Below are 16,398 nucleotides of genomic sequence, written 5' to 3'. Positions count from 1 at the left end.
AGAATGTAGACTAGAAAACTAAAGAATTCAAGATCTCTGCGAAGCGAGTTTATTATCATTTTTATTATTTCATAACATTGCAACATAAGTTTTAGACAACCCTCAAGCCCTCTTTCAAAGTTGTAATATACAGTGCAAATTAAAGTCTGCTTTAATACAGACTGGAGCAAGTACAGAGTAAAAGCCACTCCCCCTTCAAATAAATAAAGCTCAATTCAATTCTCCTCAGTTGAGTCGATTGGACTGGAACGTAAACATGAATTTGTTTGCAACAAATCCTCTGATGCTCTTTTTAATAGGTAAATACATTTATGATGTTTGCTATAGAATTTGGGAAAATGAAACATAATGTTTACCATGAATTTAATAATAATTATCAATGTGTAGCTACTATATATACTGTGTAATATACAATACCTCATAAAAACATATGCTTTGTCATTTATCTTTCATTAAATAACTGATTTTGAAAGCACAGGGCAAAGCTATTTCCAAGAAGTATAGAGAAACATCACATGGTGTTGAGTTTACTTTATTTTTAGATTCAGAACAATCTTGTCACTATCCATTTACATTCATATATTTCCTTCGCAGTTTTAAAGGAGGAGTTCGTCCAACTAAAATGAAATTTCTGTCATAACTGAATCACCCTCATGTTGTTTCAAACCTGAAGGACTGACTTTCTTCTTTGTGGAACTCAAAAGAAGATATTTGGAGGAATGTCTCTGTGTATTTTTATTAATTTAAAACTCAAACTATGTTTTTGGGACACCAACAGTCTTCATAATATCTTCTTTTGAGTTCCGCAGAATATAGTCACATGATACCATTGAAAGTAATTTGTAACATTTGTAATGACTTTGTAATTTCAGGCATGACACAACACAATGTTTTAGATGCAATTTAAATGCAAAACGCAGCTTACATTTGAATCTGAATCAACGTCTTCTACTTTTCTTCTTATGACATTATTGATTGTTTTCAGGTATCATCTTTGTAAAACGAACATCTTTAACTTCGGTGAAAATGGTGAACAGTGGATCTACTGTCTCTCTTCTGTGTCCAATCTTGACAGAATTCAGTTACATCGCCTGGTTCAAGCAGATTGATGGATCTCTTCCACTTTGCATTGTTACTCAATATGTGAGCAAAACACAAGCAGACTCCATATATTTGAATGGCTTTAAGAAGGATCATATGGAGATGTCAGTGAATGAAACATTTTCTTCCCTGAAGATTGTCAATGTGGACGTCTCTGACTCTGGAATGTTTTACTGTGGAAGTTTTTTGACGAATTACATGAAGTTTCACAACAAAACACAGTTAGTGGTAGTAAATGGTAATACCTGAGTCTATTAAACTGAATCATATTCAGTATCATTGCTATTCAGTTACTAATATTTTTTTTGTATTTATTTTTTTTATCATCAAAGAGACTAATCAGTTTAAAGAGGATATTGCAAATGCCGATTGTGGTATGTGTCTTACAGTTAAAAGAGAAACTAAATTTGGCACTCATTCAACTTTTCTTTATTTCTAGCTATCTTGTTATCTCTGACTTTCCTCCTCTCTCTTTTTTTTATTTATTTGAATGGTTTTAACAGGGGCGGCGGAAGAAACTTCAAGATCCTGCCACGTCTATTATACACTCACACTGATCTTGAGCGGCTTGGTTTTGCTTCCCATTGTTTTTGCAATTGTAGTCTTAATCAGGACGAAGGAAAGAAACAAGCAGAAACAAGGCACGTAAGCATCACAGTAGTACCTTAAACTAATAATAATAACTAAATATACTAGCAAAACCTTTACCAATAGATTAATTGATAAGTTTCTGTACTGCTGGTATCAATGATGATATTACCAAATCAGCATGAATGAAAAGTGCTACCATGAGAAAGTAAATAATATTGAGGACTGTCTTGTTTTTCTTAGATACTCAGCGCCATGGTAACAATGAAGAGATGAACAAACAGTTGCAGAAAAGGGTATTTCAAATCAAATTATTGTTGTTTCTACTATAGGGGAGGCTGGTTGTAACACAAGGTAAAAAAATGAGTTACATCTATGAAATCCCTATAGGTGAAAGTAGACTGCAAGTTCCTGTGTATACATATAGTCAAAATACATACATATACCTCAAAAAATTCCATGTTAGGCCTATAAATATAAAAAATGGCTGAGAAGACATGAAGAGGTTGTAACACTTTTTTAACATTTACTTTTTCTATACACAAAAAGATTGAAGACAATATGTGTAAAATCCGACATTTGCCACAATATGAAAGTGACTAACATGCGCACTTTATGTTAGTTTCAACTGTTAGCACATATTTCAAACAGGCAATTAAAGTGCTTAAAATGAAATGGGATGGAGTTGAGAGTGGATTGAAGGGGGTTGGTATAAATTTAAATTTGTTAAATTAGTAAATTTGTTTAATGCATGTAACAAAACTTTAAATGATATCCATGTTTTTATGGTTAAAAAAGTGTTACAAACCTCCCCAGTTTCGCCTATATGATCGTGTACATTCATAGCATGTTTGTATTTTTTATTTTTGTGTTGCCAGGAGCAAGATGAAGACTTGAACTATGCAGCTCTAAGTTTAGACAAGAAGAAGAGCAGAAGACCAGTAAGAAACATGAGGGAGGTGGAACCAAACGTTATTTACGCTGCCACACGCTGATCCACAGATTATCAGACCGTTTGTCACAAAACGCAATTGAATCTCTGCTTATGTTAAATACACTAACTGTGTAGCTAGTTGTGCTGTTGACTGTAGTTGTGAACGATGTTGTGATTTTATGCTATTTTATGTCTAGCGCTTTGGTCCATATTTACAGTTTTGTAAGTGCTTTTTAAATAAACATTTGAGTTGAGTTTAGAGCCGTCACAAGAGGGGCGTAAAGCAGTGATGACTCTGGGGCCAGTGTAGGCTAAATGCATTTATGGCACCTCTGCAACATTAAACAGTCTAAATGTAGATTTTGTGGTATATATTTCTGCTACAGATGCATCCTCTGTTTGTTGTTTATGACAGCAGGATCTGATCTGATGTCATTGTGAGACCTGATAATGTCAATTATGTACAGTCAATCAACTGAACACGTGAATTTGAAACAAACTTGGGATGTACAGTTCTGCTAATAAGTTTACATACCCCTTGCAGAATATGCAATAAGAGCCGGTGTGAGTAAACTTTATGAATTGGATGATTGGGCTAAATTGTATTTTATCTTCACACACACACACACATTATATATATATATATATATATATATACACATTAATGCATTATGTTGCCATCTTGAGCTACAGTGAATGTTTTCATCTTTTTAATATTTGTGTATGAATCCCTCAGTTATCATCAGTGTCAAAAGATGGGTTAAAATATGCTGAAAAATGCTATAAAAACAGGAGAGCTTTTCTGAAGAACAGTGCTCATGACAAACAAGGGACTGATGAAAAACTATCACAAAACATAAAAACAGTCATTGATCATCAGCATACAACTCACAATATTACGATTTATGGGTATCTAAACTTTTAAACTGGTTCATTTGTGTAAATTAGTTATTTTGTCTTGTTTTTATTTTGTCAACATCTGTTATGCTCATTCAGGACAGTAATAAAAATAAAATAAAAAATTATGAGCTCTCTTATTTTGATAATATTATTAAGATCTTGCATATCCTCAAAGGGTATGTAAACTTATGAGCAGAACTATATAGTGTGATCACTCTCAATAACTGAATGGTGAGTTAAATTTTGTTTAAAAAAATAAAAATAAAAAAATAAATAAAAAGGAATGGGTGTATACTTATCAGGTCATCTTGTGAGTTTAAATATATTCCATACTGTACTCTAATGAATTACAGACTCAGGCAGACTTTCATATAATTTGTGAATCCTTTAATCCTCAAAAGACTATTTAATTTTCATTATACATTTAAACATATTTGTAAAAAATCACAAGAATATTCTTAAAGCAATATGTCAGCAACATAAATCTTTTAATTAAAAAGAATACTCATCAAAATCATTGCTATGAAAACTGCTTATGCTAATAATGATAATCTGTGAATAATAAGTGTGATCTGTGAATAAACAGTCTCTTCTTGCCAGGTTTTCAATTGAGTTCATTTGAGCTCATTGGTCTTTTAGAAAACCTTAAAGCTTCATGATGTGTTTTCAGTCTACAAAATACAGCTCTGGAGCCGTTCTCTGATCTCTTCACACATTTTCAATCCTGTTATTATGAGTGTAAATTATTCCTTTAAATCATTGTCTTGCACATATTTCACCAAAACAGTACAGAGTCCAAAACCAGTTTAAATACTGTAATGGACAGGAATATTGATTCAGCCCAATGAGTCGATTCTTTTGAATCGATTCACCAAAAAAATCCGTTCAGATTCGCACTATAGTTAGTATTGCTTTACAGACAGGATGAAGCTACAAGGAATCAAAGTGCGTTACATGACTTCTTTGTTACTAAGCTAGGGAAAACACCACCACCACAATAATAATAAAATAAAAATAAAAAATAAATAATTTGATTCTCTGTTTCATCAAATAGACTAGCTACCAAGAAAGAAAGCAGTTGTCTTTAATTCTAGTTATTCATTCTGGCAAGAAATCACAAAAAGTTATTTGGCTCATCCAATAAGGAGAGACTTCCGTGAATGGTAAATATGAATCAGCGCTTCAAAGTTCACTGGTTCATTCAAATATTCATTCAAAACACTGATTCATTCACAATCGAAACACCACACCAAACATATTTTCTATCATTATACACAATATCGATTGGCTGTTCGCCATGCAATTAGAAAACCTGAGTAGGCCCACTCCATAAAGCCATATCATTCTTATGTTCATCACTTTTATAAGCACTACTCAGACCCAATGACCCATCGGTTTAACAGAATTATTAAGCAGGGAGAATGAAGGCATATTCACCTACCTTTCTGCCCATTTCCGGGTTTTATCATTGACTTCTATATTCGAATAATCCACTGTGTCATCGTGTTCATACTTCATACTGTATAGCCTACCAATGCTATTTGCATGAATATATGGGCTTTTTTAAAAGATTCGATTGGATGTTTGGACTCTGCTGGTTAATGTTTGAAGCACTTGTCAAGAAATACGTTTAACAATCACAACCAGTGTTGCCAGATTGGGACGGTGATTTCCAGCCCAAAAGCTCACCAAAACCCGCCCACTACAAGAAAAAACCGCCCAAAATTTTACTGCCAAAATAATATGATATAATTTCATTACCATGTCATTCAAGCAAAGAGTATATAAGTACCAAGAGGCGAAACTTAATAGAACGTTCCATTGCAACAAACTCACCCATGCGCAGAGCTGCAGCTCCGCCATCTTGGACTGAACGCAACACAGCTGTCATAGAATTGAATGATACCGGTTCAAATTCAAAAGCGGTTAAATGAACTAAAAAGTAGTTTCTAGTTTTTAATATCTCTAGAGCAGACATCCCATGTCTCCCGGAAGATCCGGAATCACCCGGAATCTAGAGCGAGCGAGCAAGAGCGCGCAGCTCCAAACCGTGTAACGTTAGAGCACACGGCAGAAAGGGTGAGGGAGCGAGATATCAACATATCAACCTAAAATGTGGAACACAACTTGTTCAGATTTTTTGCTTTCATTTTCTTGCAGTTCTAGAGTAAAATATATTTTGTAATATATATATTTTATATAAAATATAAATAATTATATTTTAAATTTGTACATTTTAATAAACTCAAACTTATATAACTTTTTTCTGTTTCACTTTCATAATTTATTTCACTTCAACAATAATCTGACAAATTAAAACAAGACCAACCATAGGTCTAAATTCCAAAGCATTCTTGAATTACAACCATTTAAGTTTGGATAGTGATTTTCATGTTTATGCGAAAAAAAGTTAAAGGGTTAATTTAGTGATAACAATGAATTAATAAAGCGGTCATTTGCCAGGTTAGGTGTTCATGTATCTCTGAAAGTATGCGATTTAAAAAGCCCATTTCGAGTCTTGACAATTTCGACCAAATACATAACATTAGCAAACTTAACTTACTGCGGTTATGGGATAGCTTACATTAACGTTACAGCACCTGTTATCGTTGACGTTAGCTCACTTTAAAGTTAATAAAAACCTTTTCTACTTTACCTCTCTGGATCTTTGGGGAATCTATGAAATGCTAGTTGATTGGTTGTACACTGGTAGTTGTTGCAGTTGATGGCAGAACACTGTTTTCTTTGTTTCCAATTATTTCCAGACATAATGTTAATGCTGTACAGTAGTTGTGCTAACGGTAAAGCCGTTGGTTCAGTCCAAAATGGCGGCCGCGCTACCGAAGCGCCACCTAGTGGCTGTTGTCAAAACTGCAACGGAGTTTCGCCTCTTGTTACTTCTATACTCTTTGATTCAAGGTTGATAAGCACAATTTGTATCTCCTTAAAACAAAATAACAATGATAAAATAAAATAAAAAATAAAATAAAAAATCCAGGAAAACAGATCAAAATAGGGCAATAATTAAGGAGAATTAGCCAATATGACTAAAATGTCCAGATGGACACTGTCAAAACGGCAATCAAGAAATTAACCGATGACTTTAACCCTCGGACGTACACATTGCAGAACATAACGCAGAATTTAGCAGGAAAAAACGGATTCATCGATTCAAACCTTTTTCAGCAGCTGTCAGGGTCGAGTATAGTGCAGTCTGGACGGTGTAAAAGTTGCCGATGTCTGGTAAGGTTAGGCTAGTGTGCACATGACCATGGACAGGAGTAGTCCCATATTTGATTTCATTTCAAGTCATTCAACTGTGCTCTCTCCTCTCAGAGTTATAGTCACCATATCTCCCACCACATGTACGTTTTTAGAGTTGCTCACTATCTCACTCTTTACTGTGCAGATACAACTTACTGTTTGGTAGGCTATCACTTTGGCATTAGCGATCACTTGAATATACGGAATATACAGCTACAACTTATCGCGCTCATTCGCATCTGCCTGCTGATCGCTGATTGGCTAAAAGTGCGTGCTCGTCTGTGATGTCAACACCAACGCCAGCTGACTCTGCATGGGCGTGTGTGTACAGTAATGTCATGATGACTGATTTTATGGACTACATGCACACTTTAGTTTAGTTTTTTAACCAATTAGACTTTAAAATGTAGATGTTTGAAAACCGCCGAACTGACCCCAAACCAGCCCAAATTTTGTCCACCCGCCCAAACCCTTTTTTACCCGCACAATCAAATTCAAAACCGCCCAATTGGGCGGGAACCCGCCCAATCTGGCAACACTGATCACAACAAGCGATAACGAAGGTCCCGGTGTCATGCGCAAGAATCACGTTTTTGAATTCTTCGCAGTTTAGCGTTCTTGTGTATCAGCTAGTGCAGGAATTCAATTGGGAAATCAACCGAAGGCCGTTCCCACTCATGAATAATGTAGAGAATCTAATGACGCAACCGTTTCTCCCCAAATGATGGACAGAAAATGTTAGGGTGTATCAGCAACCAGAGACATGAAGGGGAATGGTGGAGAGAGGGAGAGAAAAAAGTTCTAGACAGTATTTTTATTGGTTATTCCTGTTGATATTTACAGGTAAAATATGTTTACAGTGAACAGAAATCAAAATTATATATATGTTTAATCAGTCAGATTATGTCCAAACTGGTAAAACTATAGCAATAAAAACTATGTGACAATGTAATAACTTCTTAGCCAAGCATTTGTAATTATCTTAACTAGTGGTTTGTGATATGTGAATAAACGGTGTCATTTTGGCTGGTTTTCACTGCAGATCTTTTTGAGGTGGAAGGCTTTTTGGAAAAACTCAGAGCTGCATAATTTAAGGCATCTGTTTCCTCAACCTGCACAGGAAAAATAAAAACATGATCAGTCTACATCACAGAAAACAGTAAAGACTAAGATTGTTACAAAAAAAAATCTATTTCAAATATAGTGTGATCATGTGCCTCTGAAGACTGGGGTAATGGCTGCTGAAAATTCAGCCAACACTGGAATAAATTACATTAAAAATTATTATTAAAAAAAGGTATTTTAAATTGTAACAATATTTAAAAATATTACAGTACTACTGTTTTTTTTTTTTTTGTTTTTGTTTTTTTTTTTAATCAAATACATGCAAAACTTAAAAACAAAACTTTGGAAAAAAAAAACAGCTTTAATCTAGTTGCTAGAGCTTGATCCACAAAAAAAAAATTATATATATATAGGCTATATATATATATATATATATATATATATATATTAGACTGTCAATCGATTAAAATTTTTAATCGATTAATTGCATGATTGTGGTGAGTTAACTCGTGATTAATCGCATTTAATCGCACATTTTTTTATTTGTTCTAAATATACCTTAAATTAATACTTTTCAAGTTTGTAATACTCTAATCAACGTGGGCATGGATAAATATAGATGCTTTATGCAAATATATGTTTATTATTGAAACCATAGTCAATATAGAGCATGAAGACGAGACATGTTTCAGAGGTCATAGATGTTTTTTCAAAGAACTTGTTCATGTCTATTAGACACATGTAGAAAGAACAAAGAAATGCCATGTTCCCATTACTTCTCTTTCTTTGCACTGAGCAATTTACTAACACAAAAATGTTTAGATTTTTGCATGACAGGGCAGCTCTTCTGAAAATGCTAAATGTACATTTAGCATTTATTATTACATTGTAGTTTGTCTCTCTCTGTGCCCATTTTGATGAAGCTAAATTCTCAATAAAACAGTTTTCATTGGTATATTTTACTGTTTCTGTTGTCAAACAACGGAATGAATTTGAAATTGTGACTGAAACGCGACCCAATAAACATAACCAGCTCTCCCTTCCAAGACTTAATCTGCACAAAAATTCTGATAATCGAGCCGTCGTCTGGTGAAATCAAATACACATAAGCTAAAGACAATATCCGTGTATATTTGTAAAATTAGAGAAGCAACATAATATCTGTTTAACTGAATTAAAGCGCTGCTCCTCCGCGCGAGACGCAGAGAGAGAGAGAGAGAGAGAGAGAGAGGCGCGCGCGCGCGTGCGTGCTGAGAGAGCAGTACCGGCGGTACCGGTAGATTCTCAGAAACTAAATAAGGTTTGGGCGCTTTGTTGAAGGAAAAAAAATCGCTAAAGGGGTCTGCAATGTCGCTAAGTTGCCAACACGGTGTATCTCCATTTCTCCAACTAGGGGTTGGGCCACGGGTCAAACAGAAAATATGCGCTGCGTTAATCGCCCGTTAAAAAAATTAGTGCCGTTAATATGATTTTGCGTTAACGCGTTATTAACGCGCTAACTTTGACAGCCCTAAATATATATATATATATATATATATATATATATATATATATATATATATATATATATATATATATATATATATATATATAATTATTTTTTTTATTATTTTTTTTATTTATTTTTTTCGGAAGTCATGCAATGTGTTATAAAACATTTCTTCTTTTCATTCCCTATAAATCACAGGGCAAATAAAAATAGATACCTGATTCCTTTGATTTCTGGGTTGTTTCAAAGCTTCTTTGGATAATATTGAAATATACATTGTTAATTACACTGATCAGAATTTAAAAAATAGCAATTTAGAGATTAATATTTATTATTTATTATTTAATTTTGCAATGAGATTAGTTTAATATATTTACCTTTTTTGAGCTTCTTTTGAATCAGTCTCACCAGAATTATGTTCACAATCATGGATATTACGCTTATTGTTAACAGGGTTAAAACTACTGGATTCCAAAAGGTCAAAGTTGAAGATGCTGAAATGATAACATAGATTTAAGAGTTCATGTAAGAACATAAAAACAAAGACATATGAATAATTATTAATAACAATTGGCTGACTGAAGGTGGTACTACAGTATGTTGCATTATGTAGGCTAACTATAACTAATGTATATATCGAAATCAAATATTGCTGTACCTTCAATAGTCAACTTAGTTCCATTTCCCAAGTGTATCTTCCCACATGTGTCCACAGCACAGTAATAAATCCCAGCATCAGATGATCTGAGTTCAGTCTGAGGGAGACTGTAGACACAGCTCTGGGTAGAAGAGCCGTTCTCTGATCTCTTCATACACTGATCACTCCTGTTATTATGAGTGTAAATGATTCCTGGTTGAGAATATCCTGATGAATGTCTGAACCAGTAGACGCTGTATTCTCCTGCACAGATCTCACTGATGACCGAACACTGTAGAGTCACTGAATCTCCTGGATGAAGTCTGTCAAACACAGGCTTCTGGAGAACAGTGGTGCTTCTTATTCTGTCCCTTTCTGAAAGAAATGCAATATTCTGTAAATACATTAAAACAATACTCATTTATGTGCAGTCAAATATTGTCATTAACTCACCTTTAGGTAGCAGAATCGTCCCTTCTCCAAATTTAAGAATGTTCAAGAAAGTCACAGCACAATAGTAGTTTGCAAAATCATATTCCTCCACATGACTGATGCTCAAATTAAAAGAGCCTCTTCCAATTCTGATAAAATATCCATTTTTCTTGTTAAAGTCATTTTGATATGTAACGCTTCCTGATTCATGTTCTGAATATGCCATAAGAAGTGGTTTCTTGCCAAAAGAATGTTTATACCATGAAATAGAATTAATAAAGTCATCAGAGTGAGAGCAGGGTAAAATCACACTGCTTCCAAGTTCAGCAAATAGCTGTAACACTGCTGGCTGAATGATAGGAGGAAGCAGGATCCACATGCAGCAAACTTTATTTAAAAAACCAAAAACTAGACAAACTCAGACTCGGGACACAGGAACCAAACAGCCAACATACACAAACAAGAACCCACAAACACTGAAACAAGATACAGGGTTTAAATACAGAGACTAACAAGCTAAACAAGATAACAAGGGGGCGTGGTTAATCTGAAACACCTGGGGAGACTAATAAACAAGAAAGACTACAAAGGACTACAAAACATGGCACAGAACAGGAAATAACAAAAATGCACACCAGACAAGGGAAACACAGGACAGGAATCATGACATAGCCCCCCACTTAAGGAGCAGATTCCAGATGCTCCTCAGGAAATAGTTCAGGAGGGTGGTGGAGCGGAGGCGGACCCAGGGCGGAGCAGGCTGTGCAGGCGGCCAGGGCGGAGCTGGCTGAGGAGACGGCCACGGCGGAGACGACCCTTCGGGCGGCCACGGCGGAGACGACCCTTCGGGCGGCCACGGCGGAGACGACCCTTCGGGCGGCCACGGCGGAGACGACCCTTCGGGCGGCCACGGCGGAGACGACCCTTCGGGCGGCCACGGCGGAGACGACCCTTCGGGCGGCCAGGGCGGAACAGGAGACCACCCCTCTGGCGGTCCTGGCGGATCGGGCTGGTCCGGAGGTGTATTGCCCCCCCCCAAAATTTTCTTGGGGAGGCTCCCCGGTAAAGAGTCCTGGACCAGCGATGAAGAGGGCTTTGAGCTGGGCAGGACCAGCGGCGAAGAGGGCACTGAGCTGGGCAGGACCAGCGGCGAAGAGGGCTCTGAACTGGGCAGGACCAGCGGCGAAGAGGGCTCTGAGCTGGGCAGGACCAGCGGCGAAGAGGGCTTTGAGCTGGGCAGGACCAGCGGCGAAGAGGGCACTGAGCTGGGCAGGACCAGCGGCGAAGAGGGCACTGAGCTGGGCAGGACCAGCGGCGAAGAGGGCACTGAGCTGGGCAGGACCAGCGGCGAAGAGGGCACTGAGCTGGGCAGGACCAGCGGCGAAGACGGCACTGAGCTGGGCAGGACCAGCGGCGAAGAGGGCACTGAGCTGGGCAGGACCAGCGGCGAAGAGGGCACTGAGCTGGGCAGGACCAGCGGCGAAGAGGGCTCTGAGCTGGCGTGAAGCTCTTGATCGGCAGAAGTGACATGAACAGTCTCTGGATCAGCAGAAGTGACGTGAACAGTCTCTAGATCAGCAGAAGTGACGTGAACAGTCTCTGGATCAGCAGAAGCGACGTGAACAGTCTCTGGATCAGCAGAAGCGACGTGAACAGTCTCTGAATCAGCAGAAGCGACGTGAACAGTCTCTGGATCAGCAGAAGCGACATGAACAGTCTCTGGATCAGCAGAAGTGACGTGAACAGTCTCTGGATCAGCAGAAGCGACGTGAAGAAGCTCAGGTTCAGGAACAGGCTCAGACTCAGGAACAGATGCGGTCTCAGGAACAGACAGAGGCTCAGGAAGCGTGGCGGCAGCCATCCTTGGAACCAGAATCAGGCGTGGCCGCCTTCTTGGCTGGAGATTCTCAGACAACGTGGTGGCGGCCATCCTGGGAACCAGAATCAGACGTGGCCGCCATCTTGGCTGGAGACTCCCCAAAGCTGCTGCTGGATCCATTAAGTGGTGGGTTCTTCTGTAACACTGCTGGCTGAATGATAGGAGGAAGCAGGATCCACATGCAGCAAACTTTATTTAAAAAACCAAAAACTAGACAAACTCAGACTCGGGACACAGGAACCAAACAGCCAACATACACAAACAAGAACCCACAAACACTGAAACAAGATACAGGGTTTAAATACAGAGACTAACAAGCTAAACAAGATAACAAGGGGGCGTGGTTAATCTGAAACACCTGGGGAGACTAATAAACAAGAAAGACTACAAAGGACTACAAAACATGGCACAGAACAGGAAATAACAAAAATGCACACCAGACAAGGGAAACACAGGACAGGAATCATGACAATAGCAAAGGGATTTGGTGAATAAAATCCTCTCTTTCACTTGTCCCATCTATAAAACAAACAAGCAATATGGTAACAAACAAAAATGTGAAACAAAATGCTCAATTAAAATACAATTTTAAACATACTTGCAAATGTGAGGAGAACAAGGGTAAGTAAAACCCAAAACTTCATTTTTATAGCGCCTGGACTTGTTCTAAAAGAGAAATAAACACAGATCTAGAAAAGTTCGAACATGAAACTGTTTAAAAGATCAGATCACTAAATATTGTAACATGCTGACCCCACTAACATCTGAATATAAGTGCTGTAAGTAGATAAATGACCTTTTAGTAATTTTGTTAGTATAGAATAGTAAGAATAAGGAAAAATTGTTTTTGCAATTGTTAATTTGATAAAGTTCGTGAAAATTTAAAGGGATTACTTACAAATTTATAAGATGTTAATCTGATATAACAGTCTTCTAATAATGATTGAGGCTCACGGAAGTAAAATAGATCCACTATATTCAACACAATTACATTAGATGAATTTAACTAGATTAATTTAAGAGAACTCAAGTGCCCTATATGTAGATGAAAGTGTCAATTTGGTAGTATGTCTCATTTCAGACTGCTTCCTCTTTTATGCACAGCAGTGTTCAAAGATCAAAGACTGACACTCTGATGTTTGACTGGTTGTTTTAAAGGAAGGGGAAGAACCAAATTTCATTCACAGATGTGTGTGGCTTCCACAGAAAAATGATGACATCACATTTAATAGCCACTAGCAACAATACAGATAAACACCAACACAAAACATTAACAGAAGACCGTGACCAGGCGATTACTGAGCGTTAAATACACCATGGCAATGAGAGACAGGTGAGACTAATCAATTAAACAATGAATAACTATGACAACCAAGGAAACAGGAACTAAACCACAGGAACTGAAAACAGGCAATACAAGACTAAATAATATCAAAATAAGTGTTCATGAACAAAGATACGGGGGAATCGTGACAATGTGGATAATCATAGGCAGAGCTGGTGACTATAAACAATCTGAGTAACAACAAAAATAATTTCCTTTACAATATAAGGATTCTGACACATATAAACATTGAATGAAAGTGAATATAGAATGAATGTATGAAAAAGTTAATTAAAGGTGCACTATGTAACTTTTGGCCCTCTAGCGATTAAAGAACAAAACTGCAACCATTAGAGTCCTGCACGGGTTCGGGTGACCCGCAAATTTTGCTCAAATGGGTGAAAAATATCCAACTGTGTCGGATACAGGTGCGGGTCGTGTCGGACACGGGGGAAACACGGGTCTAAACACGGGTTTAAAACAATCACATGCAAACGTAAAAATATATGCATATTTTTAGGAACATATCTACAAAAATATGCCTGTATTTCAATTTAATAAAATAATTTAAAATCCACATCAGTTTATTTGTGCCCATGCGCCACGCCCTCCCAGGATCTATAACGTTACCTAGGCTACTTTCAGTTTTAAAAATTCATCATAACCGCGCGCGTGCGATCTGCTTGCAGTCGTCGAGATGGATGCTGAGGAGTTGAAGAAAAGAATAGCTAGTGGAGATTGTAAAGTTGTCGACAATACGTCATCAAAAATCAAGTCCAGTGTGTGGGAGAAATTTGGAGTTATCTGAAGAAAATATTGTGAAAGGCTTTGCTGCATGCATTTCGTGTTGGATAGCCGCAAATGTGGAACTTCATCCCTGAGGAAGCACGCAGATAACTGTGGTAACAAACCAAGCAGTTCTATCGAACAGTATTTTTCAAATTTAACACTGTTAAGTATGTGTGGTGTGCAGGGCGTGTTTGAACCCAAAATTGTCAGATGTAGGCTAGACGAAATTGCGTGGCATATAGTGTTGTAGCCGCGTCTGTTCAATTGGTAAAATGTTATAAGGCTACTCAGTTTTGTGGTAACGTTAGCCATGTTCTTCATGTACCGGCCTTTTGACAGCTTCGGCTGAAGTTGTCCTTGTGTTAATTGTCGTGTAATAACTTCTGTATGATCTGGCAATAAACATTTTTGTAAGTGTGTCTATAATGTGATAGTCTAAACTGATTTTATTTCGGTTGCGCGTTGGGTGGTCAGTTCTATTTTAAGCGGGTCGGGTGCGGATTTTAATTAGTGCTGCTGTCGGAAAACGGGTCGGATTCGGTTTCAAGCACTGCGGGTACGGGCGGGTGCGGATTTACAAAATCGGACCCGTGCGGGACTCTGGCACACATTATGCTGTGTTTTGGTTTTGCGTGACTGTGAGGATGAATATGGTTATCCACTGCTCATAAAATCTCAAGCTGGGGTGCGTTTCCCGTACAACTACATAACTTGCTGGTTCACTACCATAGTACGATGCATCGTTGAAGAAATCAACTAACTAGTCACGACTGTTTCCCAAAACCGCATTGTCGCAAATTGGTAGTTCAACCACGTTGGTTAATGATGTCACACAGGTGGTGGAGTAATAACTTATTATAATGAATCTGTTTGAGATTGAATTAACGCTAGATGTTTTGCTATAAATTACGAACATGGCGTCTGAGGACTATCTAATATTTTTCTCAGTTATTTGCTTTATTTCCAGATTCAATCATAGTCTCGATCTTACGTAGTAGAGCACGAAAATAATTTCCAGCACAGCACTACAACAACTAACAAAAAATAATGAAATGACCGTTAACAATACATTGTAAAAAAATATTTAAAAAAAACGTTAAAAATAATGCTTTACAATGAACTCTGTTAGAGAGCTACATATGAAAATGTATCTGTTAATTTATCAATAAAAGACCTTACTCACCTGTTGAGTAATAAAAACTCCATCTCCGCGTCACTTTTACAACATTTCAAATCCCTTAGCTCTTGCCATCTCCGAAAAGCAAAGCCAATGTTGATTCTTGTTTTATTACGAGCTCTGTCTCGTTCTCTTTTTGCCAGCGGACTCTCCTCTTTTCTCCATTTTTTAAAGAGGGTGATTCCCCGGAGGTTTGAGATTTAGCGCGCTCTGCTAGACAGCTGCACGTTTCTGGATAAATTGAGAATCATGATTTTTTTTGTTTCAAACAAAGATCACGATTCTGAACAGATAACTAAACAAAACATGTAGTTTACTACTAGATTTTATGACAAAATATAAATTTCTGCAGTCTATTTAAATTTTTTTATTTAATCTGAATTAATTATTTAAAAAACGTTTCAATTAATGGTTCAATGACTCACTCACATACTTCACTTGTTTTATTACTGGATGAATAAGCAGTTTTGAACGAATCTCTTAGAATAGATGAATGATTCAATGACAAATTATTTTTTTACCAGTCACTTGTCGCCACCTGGTGGCATAACAATATAATCTATTCAATCATATTTTGAAGCACCAAGTTACTTTTAAAAGGAGATTTGCTCTATTTGATCACTTCCGTAGACATCTCATTGTTTAGATCCGAACTATAAACTTTTATCCCAGTACTTCTGTGATAATATGAATATTTGTAACACAGAAATAATGATACTGCATGGTTGAAAAGACTGTTTGTGAAGTAGTTTCATACATGATATCTGCTTTCTGTGGTTCAGCGGCAGCGCCAACATAGATTTTAATGTTCCGGTGTGA

At 37.3% G+C, this 16,398-nt stretch overlaps 2 protein-coding genes and 1 long non-coding RNA gene across 5 annotated transcripts; 1 reads left to right on the top strand and 2 right to left on the bottom strand.

Annotated features, from left to right (window-relative positions):
- Positions 1 to 246: 246 nt before the first annotated feature.
- nitr7b (novel immune-type receptor 7b) lies at positions 247 to 3,746 on the top strand. 3 transcript variants are annotated; one of them, XR_014605426.1, is made up of 7 exons: positions 247 to 299; positions 986 to 1,339; positions 1,434 to 1,475; positions 1,605 to 1,742; positions 1,933 to 1,985; positions 2,568 to 2,923; positions 3,370 to 3,746. XR_014605426.1 is itself a non-coding variant. In XM_084109178.1 (7 exons), the coding sequence occupies exons 1-7, from the start codon at positions 257 to 259 to the stop codon at positions 2,682 to 2,684; spliced, it is 654 nt and encodes a 217-aa protein (XP_083965304.1). In that variant the 5' UTR covers positions 247 to 256; the 3' UTR covers positions 2,685 to 3,363. The 3 variants fall into 3 exon arrangements, 2 of the variants coding, with proteins under 2 accessions (XP_083965304.1, XP_083965303.1); XM_084109178.1 differs by lacking the exon at positions 3,370 to 3,746 and having other exon boundaries at positions 986 to 1,143; positions 1,237 to 1,339; positions 2,568 to 3,363; XM_084109177.1 differs by lacking the exon at positions 3,370 to 3,746 and having other exon boundaries at positions 2,568 to 3,363.
- A 3,857-nt stretch (positions 3,747 to 7,603) lies between these two features.
- On the bottom strand, positions 7,604 to 10,827 carry nitr3a (novel immune-type receptor 3a). Its single transcript, XM_084109171.1, has 5 exons — positions 10,432 to 10,827; positions 10,000 to 10,353; positions 9,719 to 9,835; positions 9,559 to 9,593; positions 7,604 to 7,899 (listed from the first exon to the last, which is right to left on the bottom strand). Exons 1-5 carry the CDS (start codon positions 10,787 to 10,789, stop codon positions 7,774 to 7,776), a joined length of 990 nt encoding a protein of 329 aa, XP_083965297.1. The 5' UTR covers positions 10,790 to 10,827; the 3' UTR covers positions 7,604 to 7,773.
- Positions 10,828 to 12,759: 1,932 nt separating this feature from the next.
- LOC311079604 lies at positions 12,760 to 13,335 on the bottom strand. Its single transcript, XR_014605427.1, has 3 exons — positions 13,188 to 13,335; positions 12,888 to 12,955; positions 12,760 to 12,808 (listed from the first exon to the last, which is right to left on the bottom strand). It is a non-coding gene; the product is annotated as an uncharacterized lncRNA (long non-coding RNA).
- Between the last annotated feature and the right edge of the window lie 3,063 nt (positions 13,336 to 16,398).

Source organism: Abramis brama (genome assembly GCF_963993115.1).
Source record: "Abramis brama genome assembly, chromosome: 3".
Lineage (NCBI taxonomy): Eukaryota > Metazoa > Chordata > Actinopteri > Cypriniformes > Leuciscidae > Abramis > Abramis brama.
Note: the sequence above shows the minus strand (reverse complement) of the source record. Positions and strands in the feature narration are given on the sequence as shown.

Coding starts and splice junctions, on each gene's coding strand:
- nitr7b (XM_084109177.1), top strand. CDS start 257: ATGAATTTGTTTGCAACAAATCCTCTGATGCTCTTTTTAATAG. Junction 1,743..1,932: donor AAGAAACAAGCAGAAACAAG/GCACGTAAGCAT, acceptor TGTTTTTCTTAG/ATACTCAGCGCCATGGTAAC. Junction 1,986..2,567: donor ACAAACAGTTGCAGAAAAGG/GTATTTCAAATC, acceptor TTGTGTTGCCAG/GAGCAAGATGAAGACTTGAA.
- nitr3a (XM_084109171.1), bottom strand. CDS start 10,789: ATGTGGATCCTGCTTCCTCCTATCATTCAGCCAGCAGTGTTACAGCTA. Junction 9,836..9,999: donor AACTAAGTTGACTATTGAAG/GTACAGCAATAT, acceptor TTATCATTTCAG/CATCTTCAACTTTGACCTTT. Junction 9,594..9,718: donor TCAAAAGAAGCTCAAAAAAG/GTAAATATATTA, acceptor TATTATCCAAAG/AAGCTTTGAAACAACCCAGA.